Genomic DNA, 15,153 nt, shown 5'->3' on the forward strand with positions numbered 1-15,153 from the left:
TGCCTTGAGGTACCCACTTAAATTTAAGTTTTTCCACCATGTAACGGTGGCATGTGGAAGTCAAAGGCATAGCCTCGGATTTATTCCAATTAATTATGTAACGTGACAGTTTAGAGTAGGACTGAATAGTATCCATCAAATGTGGTAAAGATGCCTCAGGGTCTGTCACTACAGCTAAAACATCATCAGCATATAGCAACAATTTATGTTCCTGTCCACCGCCCTCTATTCCCTTAATTCTCCTATTGTTCCTGATACTAACAGCCAGTGTTTCTAGACAAATTATAAACAATAGAGGGCTCAAAGAGCAGCCCTGGTGAGTGCCTCTAGACAGGCTGAAAAAGGGTGATATAGCTCCACTGGTAATTACTGCTGCTTTTGGTTCTTTATATAATGTCTTTACCCACTGAGAAAAATAGGGACCAAACCCAAAATGTGACAAAGCAGAAAAGAGAAAACTCTATTCCACTTCGTCAAAAGCCTTTTCGGCATCTTGGGAAATAGCAGCTATTGGCACATTTTTGGATTCCGCAAGCCACATTAGATGTATTAATTTCCTCATGTTGTCCGATGAGGACCTGTTCTTCATGAAGCCTGCTTGGTTGGGATGTATAATATTGGGTAAACCTTGTTGAAGTCGTAGAGCCAGCACTTTTGTCAATATCTTAAAGTCCAGATTAAGCAGGCTAATAGGTCTAAAATTAGATGGGTCTGTTATGTCTCTGTCTTTTTTTGGAATCAGAGATATTAAAGCTTCATTAAATGTCGGTGGCAAGTGGCCTTTTTCAAAAGCCTCCTGATACACCTTCACCAAGACTGGGGCAAGGATGTCTAGGTATTCTTTATAATATTCCACATAAAATCCATCATAACATGGTGATTTCCCAGTGTTCATTAATGACAGACCTTTCTTTATTTCTGCTACAGTTATAGGTGACTCTAACTTCCTTGCGTGATCAGGGTTAAGCTTAGACATATTAATGTTAGAGAAGAATGAATTCATTTCATTGGCATCGCAGGATACTGTTGATGTATATAATTTCTTGTAATACTGTTGGAATGTCTCATTTATATCTTTTGTTGAGGTTACTAATTTATCTCCCTGTTTGATAGCTGAGATTATATTTGAGGAGTCTTTTTCTTTCACTTGTCTAGCTAATATTTTCCCATATTTCCCATATTTTTTTTCCCCACCTTCATAAAAATTTGTTTTTAATCTATATAAGGAACATTCTACTTTTTTGTTAAAGATTTCATGCAGCTGAAACTTAAGCTTACAGAGTTCCTGATATTGTGGTTCTGAGAAGTGTTCCGCTAAGTAATTTTCCTTTAATTTAATTTCACCTTCTAATTCTTTAATTCTGTTTAGGCTCTCTTTTTTCTTTTGAGCCGAGCGAGCTATTAGTTTCCCTCTTATATATGCTTTAGAGGCCTCCCAAACTGTTGCAATTTCCTTAGTACTGCCAATGTTTAATTCAAAGAAAGATTTCAAATCCTCTCCCAACAATGTCCTAAAGCCTTTGTCCTGTAGTAATGATGTATTCATTCTCCATCTAGTCCTCTTGTAATCCCATGTCCAATTCTGTGTTTATACATAATTCCACCGCTGCATGATCTGTGATAGCAATAGTTCTTATACTACAACTAACTACACTGTTTACTAAGGGGCTTGCAATTAAGAAGAAGTCAATTCTGGAGTGTGACTTATGACAATGGGAAAAAAAACGTGTACTCCCTCACCCGAGGGTTAGTAAGCCTCCAGATATCCACAAGCACCATGTCATCTTTTAACATATGAATTGCTTCCCTATCTTTAGTCATCAGTGGACCTTTAAACTGACTTTTGTCTAAAATAGGGTCCATTACTTGATTAAAGTCTCCTGCGAGTATTATTCGCCCATCCATCTCCCCTAAAACCCTGTTCACTTCGTGAAAGAAGTGTGGGTATCCCTTGTTAGGTGCATAAATATTACACAATATCACCTGCATACCTTCTATTAATGCCTGGACACATATCATTCTTCCCTCTGTATCTTTAACCTCTTTAAAGCAACACAAAATGTATCCCCTTGTTAACCAAAATCATAACTCCATTTTGTGACCTTGAGTGTGAGCTGTGAAAAACATGCCTCACCCTCAACAAGATGGGTTTCCTGTATGAAAACTATATCTGCCTTATTAGTCTTTAAATATGACAATACTTTGCGTCTTTTGACTGGATTTCCACTTCCATTAATATTCCATGACATGTATTTAATACATTTCTTAATCATCTTTGTTCAAATGACCCTCCATATTCATGTCTACTTCACTGTTCCTGTTTGAAGCACTGTTCATCTGGATGTCTATGCCTCCTGTGTTCTCATGCTTTAAAACCCTGTACTCTGAAGTATGAACACTAACATTTAACCTGGGAAAAGAACATTTCCGGTACAGAATACGAAAAAAAAAAGAAAAAACATAACCAAAGTCCAAAACATAAATTCAAGCCAGAAAAAGTCTGACAGTCCTGTAGCTGACATGTGCAGCTTTAAAATGAAAAACCAAAATAAAACCTTATCTGGTCCGTGGGTCACCGCTCCTCCCGCCTGTAGTCCTCCGTCCGTGGCAACTGCCAGAAGGGTCCCTCTCCTCCGACACCCGTCCTCTCAACATGTATGTGGCTCTTCCATACAAACATAAATATCCACTCGTCTCCCTTGTCGGGTGTTTAGTCATTGCCCTGGTCGTTGCCGTAGTGAAACTCATATTCTTCCCCCGCCACTTGAACCTCAGTGTGGCCGGGAAGGCCAGCATGTACTTCACCTCCCGCTCCTGCAGTTTGCGCTTCACCGAGGTGAAGGTTCCTCTTCTCCGCCAGCTCTTTTGTCATATCGGGGAATACAGACAGTCGACATCCTTCCCATATGAAGCCCCGTTTTTGCCGTTATCACCTTGACCCTCGCTGACTGTCTTAGGAACCGTATCAGCACCGGTATCGGGGGCCGCTCCGGGTCTGGCATCGGTGCGAGCAACCGGTGTGCTCTCTCAATCTCAAACTCGGCATCAGCCCAGACCCCCAGCCCCTCCGTCAAAATTTTCTGAACACAGCTCAGTAATGTCCCATTGGTCCCAAAAGTCTCTTTCAGGCCTATGGGCCTCAGATTGTTCCTTTTGCTGTGATTTTCCAGGGCTTGAATTCGATCCCACATTACATCCATTAGCTTCTTTCTCTTGTCTCCATCAGCGTGGAGCCACTCTGAGGTCTCCTCCAGGTGCTCAATGCGCGTTTTTACTTCCGCCAAACTCTCTTGCATAGCCGTCACTGTCGCTTTCAACTCCTTTGTCGTTTCTTTAATAGTTGAGAGATCTGTAGCAACGCTCTGCAATGTGCTGCTCACTTTAGTAATTTCTGTAAACAGACATTCAGGACTGGGAGGTGGGTCACCTGTTGGATCTTCTTCTTCATGTGGAGGGCTTTTTCGAGTAGCCATGCAGCCCGTGCCTTTGAAATATTTCGACGTGGCCATTTCGCTTAATTTCGGTTATTTCAGTTTTCCAGAACTGCACCAGCTGTTTACTCTTCAAAATGAGGGTAGTTTTTTAATATAATTTGAGCCCATACTTTGGTATAGGACCAACCATGGACCAGCTCTTTACCCTCACTAGGGTGCTGGAGGGGAAATGGGAGTTTGCCCAACCAGTCCACATGTGTTTTGTGGATCTGGAGAAGGCTTACGACCGTGTCCCCAGAGGCATCCTTTGGGGGGTGCTCTGGGAGTATGGGGTGGATGGCCCCTTGCTAAGGGCCATTCAGTCCCTGTACCAAAGGAGTGCGAGTTTGGTCCGTGTAGCCGGTAGTAAGTCGGACCTGTTCCCAGTGAGGGTTGGACTCCGCCAGGGCTGCCCTTTGTCACCGGTTCTGTTCATAATTTTTATAGACAGAATTTCTAGGCGCAGCCGGGTGGGGGAGGGTGTCGTGTTCGGTGATTGGAGGATCTCATCCCTGCTTTTCGCGGATGATGTGGTCCTCTTAGCTTCATCGAACAACGACCTCCAGCTCCTGCTGGGTCGGTTCGCAGCCGAGTGTGAAGCGGCTGGGATGAAGATCAGCACCTCCAAGTCTGAGGCCATGGTCCTCAGTCGGAAAAGGGTGGATTGCCCACTCCAGGTTGGGGAGGAGGTCCTGCCTCAAGTGGAGGAGTTTAAGTATCTCGGGGTCTTGTTCACGAGTGAGGGTAAAAGGGAGCTACCAAAAGGGTGCGTTGTACCGAGCCAGACGTCATGGCCGGCAATCGGGACGCAGGTTTTAGAAACCTCTCCCGCCGGCATTAAGATACCGGTCGGCGTGAAATATTCCGTAGAGGAATGTAGTCTAGCGGTAGGAGGAGTGGGTGGATGTGAGAGCCTGAAAGCGGCCTCCAGGATGAACAGCACTGTCGTCATTTTCCTAGACACAATTGAGAAGGTTAACACAGTGGAGCGGGGAATCGTGCTAAGAAACACGCATGCCACGGTTTTCCCCCTTGTTAATCCTGCAAAATAAAATTATATTGTCAAATTTGCCGCCATTTATTAGTGACGAGGTGCTGATTAAAGAGCTATCACGTCATGGGCAGATTGTGTCTGCAATGAAGATGCTTCCATCAGACTGTAAATCAGCCAAGTTGAAGCATGTAGTTTATTTTAGGAGGCAGGTCTACATGATTCTTAAAAATGATGATGAAGAACTCAATATTGCTATGAGATTTAAAGTTGAAGGCTTTGATTACACAATTTTTGCTACAACTGAGGTGATGAAGTGTTTTGGGTGTGGGCAGGAGGGGCACTTGGTGCACAGCTGTCCAGAGAGGACTCAGGAGCTAGAAGCTGAGGCTGCTCAGAGGGTGGAGGGGGAGACTCAGGCAGAGGGTGAGACTCAGGCAGAGGGTGAGACTCAGGCAGAGGGGGAGGGGGAGACTCATGCAGAGGGTGAGACTCAGGCAGAGGGTGAGGGTGAGACTCAGGCAGAGGGTGAGGGGGTGCAGGGGGAGGCAGCAGCCCAGGAGCCTCCTGATGTTCAACAGGATGGGGAGAGAGCCTCCACCTCTGCTGCAGGGGTTGGTCAGCAGAGTCAGACCAGTGTTAAAGAGGAAGGAGAACAAGAAGGAATGAACATTGATGATATAATCACTGATGGAGAAAATAGTGAGAGAGACGATGAGTCTGTTTTTAAAGTGACAGTCATGAAAATAAAATCAAGAAGAGAGTTTAAAGAGACACGACCAAACAGAATGTCATTAAAGGTGCTAGGTGCTAGTATTTCCTCTGACTCTGACAGTGAACAGGAGCTCTCTGACTCATCCTTACCTGATGGTCAGAAAACCAATGGCTATAGTCTGGAGCACATTCACAGTTTCCTGGAGATAACCAAAGGGAAAAGGGAGGTCTTGGTGAACAATTTTTTTTCCAAATAGTTCATTATTTGTAGATTCAGCTAAGTGGCTGATGAGACAGAGAGGTGCTGATGGTCTGAAGGACCCAGAGGTTTTTGGCCTCAGGAAGTGGGTGCAGAAGGTGAAGGCACAAATTAATAAACGATGAATAGAATAAATAAGGAGCAACACCTTTTTCACACCTTTTTCCCTTCTGATCTCCATATGCTTGGCCATGAGTAGTTTCAGAATTTCCTCCCTCAACCTTAATGGTGCAAGAGATGTTAGAAAAAGAACCATGTACTATGAACTTTTAAAAACAAAGTGTACTGACATCACCTTTGCTCAGGAAACCCACAGTAATACTGACAATGAAGTTGAGTGGAAAAGAGAATGGGATGGAAATATTGTGTTGAGTCATAAGAGCACAGTGAGTGCAGGAGTATCAGGGCTTTTCTCAGAACATTTCTAGACAGTATCTTTTGATGTTGAGGAGGTTGTAAAAGGGAGGTTACTTAAAGTAACTGCTAGATATGAAACAGCTACAGTAACCTTGTTAAATGTATATGCACCAGTGCTTCCTGGTGGAAGATGTAGTTTTTTAGAAAAACTTGCAAGCACCCTTTGAAAATGTGCTTCTACAGATGTTCTAGTTGTAGGAGGAGATTTTAACTGGACTGTTGATAATCTGGACAGGAATCATTTAGAACCTAATCCTCAATCAAGAAAGGTTTTGAAATGCATCATTGATACCTATGAATTGGCAGATGTGTGGCGCTCTAAACATGCAAATGATGCACAATTCTCATGGGCTCATGCGAGAGATCATTTTATCTCATTAGCGAGACTGGATAGATTTTATTGTTATGAACATCACCTACAAACATCCAGATCCTGCTCCACGTGTCCAGTAGGATTTTCAGATCACTGTCTGTTAATAGGAAATGTTTTTATCAACAATATGAAACCTTAAAGGGCATACTGGCATTTTAACACTGTGTTGTTAAATGATGGACATTTCAGGAGGTGTTTGGTTTTTTTCTGGAAACAATGGAAATCTAGAAAATCACATTTTCAGTCTTTACAGCAATGGTGGGATGTGGGAAAGGTACAGATTCAACAGTTTTGTACTCAGTACAATTTCAATGTCACTAAAGAGATCAATAAATCAATCAAAGATCTGGAGATTGATATAGTGGAGCTCCAACATTCAAGTGGGTCCACAGGAGATTGAGGCCATATTCAGGTCCTCAAAGCAAAACAAGCTGCTTTAGCAGATCTGCTGGGGGTTAGAGCACAGGGGGCCCTGGTCCGTTCACGTTTACAGAATTCTGCTGAGATGGATGCCCCATCTAAACTTTTCTTCAACCTGGAGAAGAAGAATGGTCAGAACAGACTCATTCACTGTATTCGATCAGCTGATGGAAAAGATCTCACAGAGTCTTGTCAGATTCGTAAGAGAGCGGTGGATTTCTTTTCTGAGCTCTATAAAAGTGAGTTCAGAGAGAACTTGCTGATGTCGGAACAGTTTCTCAATAATTTGCCACGGGTATCAGCACAGGACAATGCAGACCTAGAGCACCCTCTGACACTGCAAGAACTGCAAGAGGCGCTAATGAACATGCAGAATGGTAAAGCTCCAGGCATGGATGGCCTTCCGGTGGACTTTTACAAGACCTTTTGGTCCACATTAGGGGAGGATCTGCTAGAGGTCTTAAATGTCAGCTTGGCTGCAGGAAAGTTACCTCTTAGCTGTCGGAGAGTAGTCCTCACTCTGTTACCCAAAAATGGAGACTTGTGCAAGGTAAAAAACTGGAGGCCAGTGAGTCTGTTGTGTGCTGATTATAAAATATTTTCAAAGGTGTTGGCAAACCGGTTAAGAAATGTGGTGGGGCATATTATAGATTGTCATATTGCATCCCTGGCAGATCAATTCGGGATAGCATTTGCCTAATTCGTGATTATTTGGAAGTCTCTAGTTCATTGGACTCAAAGTTTGGTCTGATTCCTCTCGACCAAGAAAAGACGTTTGATCGGGTGGAGCACCAATATCTATGGACTACTTTTGAAGCTTTTGGTTTCTCCCCAGGGTTTATCGCCATGATTAAGACTCTTTACTCTGACATTGAAAGTGTACTGAAGGTTAATGGTGCTTTGAGTGTTCCTTTTAGTAGTAAGAGGGGTATTCAACAAGGTTGTGCAATGTCGGGCATGCTTTACACTTTAGCTATTGAACCCATTTTATGTAAGATTAGAAGAGAGTTACAGGGAGTAAAATTGAAGGATAATTTTGTACCTTTCCACCTATCTGCTTATGCAGATGATATTATGATAGCTGTAAAAGATGATAATGATGTTAAAAAGTTGATTAATATAACTGAGTGCTTTGGAAAAATTTCTGCTTCAAAAGTAAATTGGGATAAGAGCACAGCTTTGTTAGTTGGGAAATGGCAAGGAGATGAGCCCAGGTTACCCAGTGGAATGGAATGGGGGAGGAGTGGCATTAAGTATTTGGGTGTTCATCTTGGTGATCAGTCAGAAATTATGAAAAATTGGGAGGGAGTGGTGGACAAAGTGGAGGGAAGGCTAAAGAACTGGTGTTGGCTTTTACCCAGAATGTCCTATAGAGGGCGAACACTCATCATTAACAATCTGGTGGCTTCTACCTTGTGGCACCGCCTAGCTGTTTTAGAACCTCCAGTGAATCTGTTAATGAAATTACAAAGTATTATTGTGAACTTTATTTGGGATAGGTTACACTGGATACCACAGGGTGTCTTATATTTGATAGGAGGAAGGAGAGAATGGGCCAGGGATTGGTTCATCTGGAAAGCAGGAAGGCGGCTTTTAGGCTTCAGTTTGCACAAAGCTTCCTGTACGGTCCAGAAAAGTTACCATGGAGACAAGGAGCAGAGTTTATGTTTGGAAAGGTTAGTAATTTGGGATTTGGTAAAACATTGTTCACACTTGATTGTTCATGTTTCAACTTGAATTGTTTGAATTGTAGTGTGGTAAAAATATGGTGTTTGATGGAATTTGGTAGATTGGGTTTGAGTGGTTCACTGTACTGGCTGCTAAAGGAGCCGATTCTCAAAGGTGCTCGCTTAGGCACTTTTTTTGGAACAGACACCATCGATGTCCAGGACTTTAATCACCAAAGGTATAACCACTGTCCAACATTTGTTAGAAATAACAGGAGCTAACATGGATAATGCTGTTGCCCTGGCAAGAAGACTGGACATTCAATCTGTTCTAGTGGTGGGACTAATCCTTGACAAAGAAGGATACAAGAAGAAGTACCAGAGGAGGATAGAGGGCTGCTAACAGGATGGCTTAGTGAACATTTAACACCTGATGAGACCGACTCTTTCCCCAGGTTGTGCTTTAGGTCCCAACTTACAGACTGTGAACATATGGGGTTTCTGCTGGAAGCTGGTAGGAAGGTATGGTTGTCACTGGACTCTGTGAGTGGGAAAGAAATCTACCAGGAGTGTGTCAAATCCTTAAACAAAGACCAATTAAAAAGCAGAACAGACACACCTCGGAGGATCATTTAAAGGTTTCATCTCATGTTAAACCTGTGTGGAGCTGGCTTTACAAACCACCATGAACCAAGAACACTGGTGACCTGCAATGGTGCATCTTCCATGGTACTGTGGCAGTGAATGCTTCTGTTGCTGTGATCAATCCTGCAGTTTCTGATGAGTGTCCTTTCTGTTTTGGAACAGAGACTATTTTTCATTGTTTTGTAAAATGTTCCAGATCAGTGTCCTTATTTAGAACACTTAGAACCTTATTAGTTTTGTTCAGAGAGTCTTTTACTGAACACATGTTTATTTTTGGTAGAAGAAGAAAGTTCAGCTGCTTCATTTTTTCTTTGGCCAAGAAAAGTTGGCAATTTATTGAAGTAGAAAAGTGAAGATGGACAGAGGGCAGAGTTATGTTTAGTTTAGAGTTTAGTTAAAGCACGTGTGCAGGTAGAATTCAACTACTACGTGAAAATGGAGGATTTAGAGTGAAGGTGAGGGATTTGGAGGGAAAATGTATTACTGTGAATGAGATGGAAAACAAAATCATGTTTACAGAAGTGTTGCTTTGATTTAATTTAAACCAACTGTGTTAATTGGTGTAATCTTTTTTTTGAGATTGTTGACTAATTCCTCCTGAAGAAAGTAAAAGTAGTGGTTTAAAACCTCAAACCTCTTTCTCTCTCTCTCTGAGTGCATGCTGGTAGTGAGTGTGGTGAGCAGAGACTCTGAGTGAGTGATTTCTGACTTTTTCTGTCTTTTTTGATGAATGTATTGTATCACCGTCAATGACCTGTTTGTGTCGGTGCAACCATTGACGCTGTCCACAACAAAGGTCATTGTGTCTAATGTCCCCCCCTTTATCACTGATGACTTCCTAAGCAGAGAGTTATCTAGACATGGAAAAGTTGTGTCTCCTCTTAAAAAGATTCTCTCTGGCTGTAAGTCTCCATTGTTGAAGCATGTGGTGTCTCACAGGAGACAGCTCTACATGATCCTGAACAACCAGGATGAGGAGCTGTGGGGTCAGGGCGGGATGGTGCTGGTCAGCAGGACGGCCTGGACGGCGCTGCTGGTGAGGACAGTGTACAGGTTGAGGGAGAGGAGGGACTCACAGGAGGAAGATGTTGGTGTAAGTGGTGAAGATGACCTTGAGGAAAGTGAGATCAGTGGTGAAAACACTGTGAATGGTGGAAATGGTTTGAGTGTGACACAGGTGGGAGAGACAGGTGAGCTATGTGAAACACAGGTAGGTGCAGGTGAAGTGAGCAGAGCATGGTGTGAGCAGGTTGAACTGACAGAACCTGGACAGATCAGAAGGAGAGCTGTTGGTGTTTATTCCTCTTTGTACTCCAGTCAATATGAAGAGGATGAGCCACTGTGTCAAGAGTTCTGCAACGAGCTGCCTCAGGTCTCTGAGGAGACCAACTCACAGCTGGAGAGGCCTTTACAGCTGCAGGAACTTCAGGGCGCTCTGCAGAGCATGCAGGGGTGGAGGGCTCCCGGCATCGATGGCCTGACTGTGGAGTTTTATAAAGCCTTCTGGGACATTTAATCAGCTGATCTTTTAGATGTTTTTAATGAAAGCATGGCCTCAGGTTCATTGCCACTGTCCTGCCACAGAGCCATAATCACTCTCCTGCCTCAGAAAGGAAACCTGCAGGACATTAAGAACTGGAGCCCTGTGTCTCTGCTTTGTATGGATTACAAGATCTTGTCCAAAGTCCTGGCCAACAGGCTGAGAGCAGCTGTCCATCAAGTCGTCCATCAGGACCAGGCGTACTGTGTGCCCGGCAGGTCCATGGTAGATAATATCTACCTAATTCCAGATGTTTTGGAGGTCTCCAGCTCATTGGGTGTAGACTCTGGTCTGATTTCTCTGGATCAGGAAAAGGCTTTTGACCGCGTTGAACACTGCTTCCTCTGGAGAACTATGGAGAAGTTTGGGTTCAGCGCTGGTTTCATTGCTAAGATCAGGGTGTTGTACAGTGGTATTGAGAGTGTGCTGAAGTTCAGTGGTAGTCTGTGTGCTCCTTTCAGAGTGTGTAGAGGCATCCGACAGGGCTGTGCACTGTCTGGTATGCTCTATGCACTCTCCCTAGAACCCCTGCTGCACAGGATACGCACAAGTACTGAAGGCCTGACTGGACCTGGTTTTAGAGAGAACATGGTTTTATCTGCTTATGCTGATGATGTCATTGTTTTATAAAAAGCCAGCGTGAAATAGACATTTTAGCTAATATTACAAAAGATTTGAATGTTTTATCATCAGCGACTGTGAATTGGAAAAAAAGTGAAGCTCTTGCAGTCAGTGAGTGGCGTGACGGTCTCCCAGTTCTCCCCCAGAACCTGGTTTGGAAGAGAGACGGTTTGAAATACCTTGGTGTCTTTTTAGGAAACGAAATAATAGTCCAGAAGAACTGGGAGAGCGTCACAGATAAAATAGAGGGTAGACTGGCTAAATGGAGATGGATGCTTCGTCAGATGTCTCGTAGAGTAGCCTCTCAGCTCTGGCATGGCCTGACATGTATGGACCCCCCCCCCTCAGGTTTACTAGCCCAGATTCAAACAAAAATGATCAGTTTCTTCTGGGACGGTCTACACTGGGTACCACAGAGTGTACTGTTTTTATCCAGGGAGGAGGGGGGACAGGGCCTCGTCCACCTGGCCAGTAGAAGGAGGGGGGACGGGGCCTCGTCCACCTGGCCAGTAGAAGGAGGGGGGACGGGGGCCTCGTCCACCTGGCCAGTAGAAGGAGGGGGGACAGGGCCTCGTCCACCTGGCTAGTAGAACAGCCACATTCAGGTTCCAGTTCCTCCAGAGGTTCCTGACAGGTCCGTCAGACCTGGTGTGGAGAGAAGTGGCTAGTTGTATTCTCAGACGTGTGAATAACCTGGGACTGGATGCTGCTCTGTTTTGAACTGATTCTAACTTTCTAAATGTAAGGGTTTTACCTCCGTTTTATCAGGTGTTTTTAGATCCTGGGCTTTTTTTAGCCTTAAAGAAAGTGAAAAGTCTAACTCTCTGCACTGGTTGTTGAAGGAGCCACTGATCCACGGGGCGAGGCTGGATGTGTGCAGCGCTGCCACGCCTGGCCTGATGGGGGCGCTGCACCAAACTAAGACCTTGTGCCTGAAGCAGCTAGTGGATGCAGCAGGTCCAGACTTGACTGATGCCCGGGCCGTGGGCTCTCTGCTGGGTGGCTCAGAGGGTCCTAGGGCTCTGGAGGCAGAGGCTCTCTGGAAGGGACAGAGGCCTCATCAAGGCCCCATGATTTAGCTTCAAAGGCTTTTATCTCTGTTCTTAACCCTGCTGTTACCAATAAGCTGAATGAGACTGTCTTCCATCTTTTCACTGAGTGGACAAGACTCACTGAATTCTTTAATCTTTTAACTGTTGTTGGTGAAAAGTTCTCTGAGAGCAGCTTCATCTTTGGTGCAGGCTACAAAAAGACAAAGCACATTAAGTGGCAGCTACTGAACTTCCTGTCAGGAGAGGCTGAATGAGCCATATACGTGAGCAGGAAGAACTAAATGGAGGACAGGGTGGGCCAGGAGGACACTTCAGTGTGGCTTTGTCATGTCAGGTCCAGACTTTGGCTGGAGTTCAGATTTTAGAAGATGATGGCAGACTTGGACACGTTTGAACAACAGTGGTGTTATAAGAACGTTATTTACACTGTGGAAGATGAACTTTTACTGGATCAATCTGTGTGTGTCTTATTTATTACTATGATGATCTCTATGGAAGATGACTCATGTGTTCATGGAAATGAAGTATTTCTGTCAAATCAAATCTTTCTCTCTCTCACAAACAAGCAACCATCAAGACTCTGATCATCTGCAACACCTTTCTAGATCTCTGTCCTGTTCCTTCTGCTCTCATCTGCTTCTGTCCTTCAGCTTTCTCTACAATCATTCAATAAAGTCATGAAAACCTGCTGCTGCTGCTGCTGCTGCTGCTGTCTCTACAGCTGATGATGGGATTTGTTGTCCTCTCAGTCTGTCAGGTGGAGGTGGAGGAGGGGGTGGAGTCTGTCCAGCTGCCCTTCAGAACCACAGAGCTGCCTGAAGACACTAAAGTGGAGTGGAAGGACAGATACAACAGGAAGGTCCATGTGTATCAGAACGGCTCTGACCAGCTTGAAGACCAGAACCAGATTTACAGAAACAGAACGAAGATGAATGAAGACCTGCTGAAAACTGGAGACCTCAGTCTGACCCTGAAATACCCCACAGATGGAGACAGTGGACGATGCAGATGTTTAGTCTACAACAAGGAGGGAGATGTCCTGAGATGGAAAATAGTGGAGCTCAAAGTGAAAGGTTTGTTTTCTTTCTTTCTGTAGTGATTGAAATAGCTCTTTACTGAGGATGTCGTTAAGACTCACGACCTACGTCACTACTGACAGGTAAGTGTCCAGAATGACCAGGACAGGAGGCTGACAACTTGTAAAATATAAAAGTTTATTACAGAATAAAAATTAACTAAAGAAGAAAACACCATATGGGGGCTATGGCTACACCGTAGCCGTTTTGCAATAGAGCAACTTGTTGTACATAGCACGTGGTTTCAATGAAATAGGAAAACTCTCAGAAAAAGGGCTTATAAAATAAACCAATACATTTAGGACCAATACATTCAGGAAAATCAAATACCACTACAAGCGATAAAAAAACACACACAATGTTATCATGCAAGAAAAACACGCTATAAAATCACCCAAAGGTCACTGAATGTTAGGCCTAGTGCTTCCCCCCCAAACCTGTTACTTCTCCTATATTGCACTAGTCCCCATTCAATACATATCGAAAAAAGAAAACTCACAGAACCAAATGTCAGAAATAAAAGGGCCCTGAATTAAAACTAATGGTTGGGAAGAGAAAAAAAACAGTGACAGACAATGTACCCACAACAATCCTATTAAAGAACAGACATGGAGGTTGAGCCGTGTATAGCATGCGATAAAACAACATTCTCAGTATAATCATTCGTTTAACATGCTGTACCTTCGGATCTTTTTAACTCGCACCCAGACCAGCAGTTTGCTTCGATGTTTCGTATTTCCCGACAACCAGGCCGTGTCACCTATTAAGCCCCCCCTCAAGGTTCACCCTGCGTTACCACACGGATGGCTGGAGGTTACTACAGAAACAAAAGAACACATAATCCAGGCTGCAAATACAACTAGCAGAAGACCTGTTTAACTCTAAGAATATTTTCTATGAGTCACTCTTTTATGTATAATACTATCAAGAATATTTCTTAGTGAAACGCGGCCTACCACAACAACTGGTTTGGCGTCCTGGCTGCTGCGTCTGACTGCACTTCCGTGCCTGTCCGGTAGAGAGAGAGAGAGCACTACTTCCACTCTACCTTTATAGGCTCCCTGGGTCCTAAAACCATCCCCGTTACACTTCTTTCTTTCTTTCTTTCTTTATTTCTCTCTCTCTCTGTCTTTGTCTCTAACTGTCTTTGTCTCTAACTGTCTTGTGTCTCCTCTGCAGACAGAGTCCAGGTCCAGGATGTAACGTCTCCTCTGATGGCTGTAGAGTCAGTTTGATCAGGTTGTTGATCTTTGATTATTGATCAGTGAAGGATCTGATGATGATTTCAAAGAAGATAAAGCTGCTGGTGAAGCAGAGTTCATGTCAGCGACCTCCTCCTGCTTCAAGTCAAACCCTCAAAGTCAGTCAACACGTTTGGAAGAGGGAACTAATGACCTTCATTCAAATGTCCAGCAGAGGACAGTCCTGACTGAAACCTTCAACAAGACACAAGTTAACATGAGCTTTTGAACATTTCTGGGACTTCTGATGTGTTGATGAAACCAGGACAGAAGGAACTGATCAGCAAATATGTTTTAAAGAACGTCTGAAAAAGAGAAAAGGAAGAAAAAGCCACAGTAAATAAATGACTGAGGACAGATTGAAATGAGCCTTTCAACAGCAACATTTAAAAGACATGAAGTGTGCAACGAGCTGTGGTCACCAGCAGGAGGCAGAAGACTGCAGAGGAGAGAGTGGAGAGGTTCCTGTTGGAATTCCAGGGTTAACCAGGAAACCACACACATCCTTTACTCAGTGATAAATCACCAGAGGTGGCAAAAGTATTCACATTCTGTACTTAAGTAAAAGTACGGATACTTGTGTAAAAAAATACTCTGGTAAAAGTAAAAGTACTGATTCAACTCCTTTACTCAAGTAAAAGTAAGAAAGTACAGGCTCTGAAAT

General features: G+C 43.8%; 1 protein-coding gene across 1 annotated transcript in view; it reads left to right on the forward strand.

Annotated features, from left to right (window-relative positions):
* LOC311487822 (CD276 antigen-like) overlaps positions 1-14,553 on the forward strand; it is a 36,706-nt gene extending 22,153 nt beyond the window's left edge. The window contains exons 6-7 of the mRNA XM_084544210.1: positions 12,922-13,245; positions 14,428-14,553. Of these exons, the coding sequence (XP_084400336.1) occupies positions 12,922-13,245; positions 14,428-14,483 (380 nt within the window). The 3' untranslated portion in view covers positions 14,484-14,553. The remainder of the gene's footprint in view (positions 1-12,921; positions 13,246-14,427) is intronic.
* Positions 14,554-15,153: the final 600 nt, after the last annotated feature.

This window comes from Chelon labrosus (assembly GCF_963514085.1).
Source record: "Chelon labrosus genome assembly, chromosome: 1".
Lineage (NCBI taxonomy): Eukaryota > Metazoa > Chordata > Actinopteri > Mugiliformes > Mugilidae > Chelon > Chelon labrosus.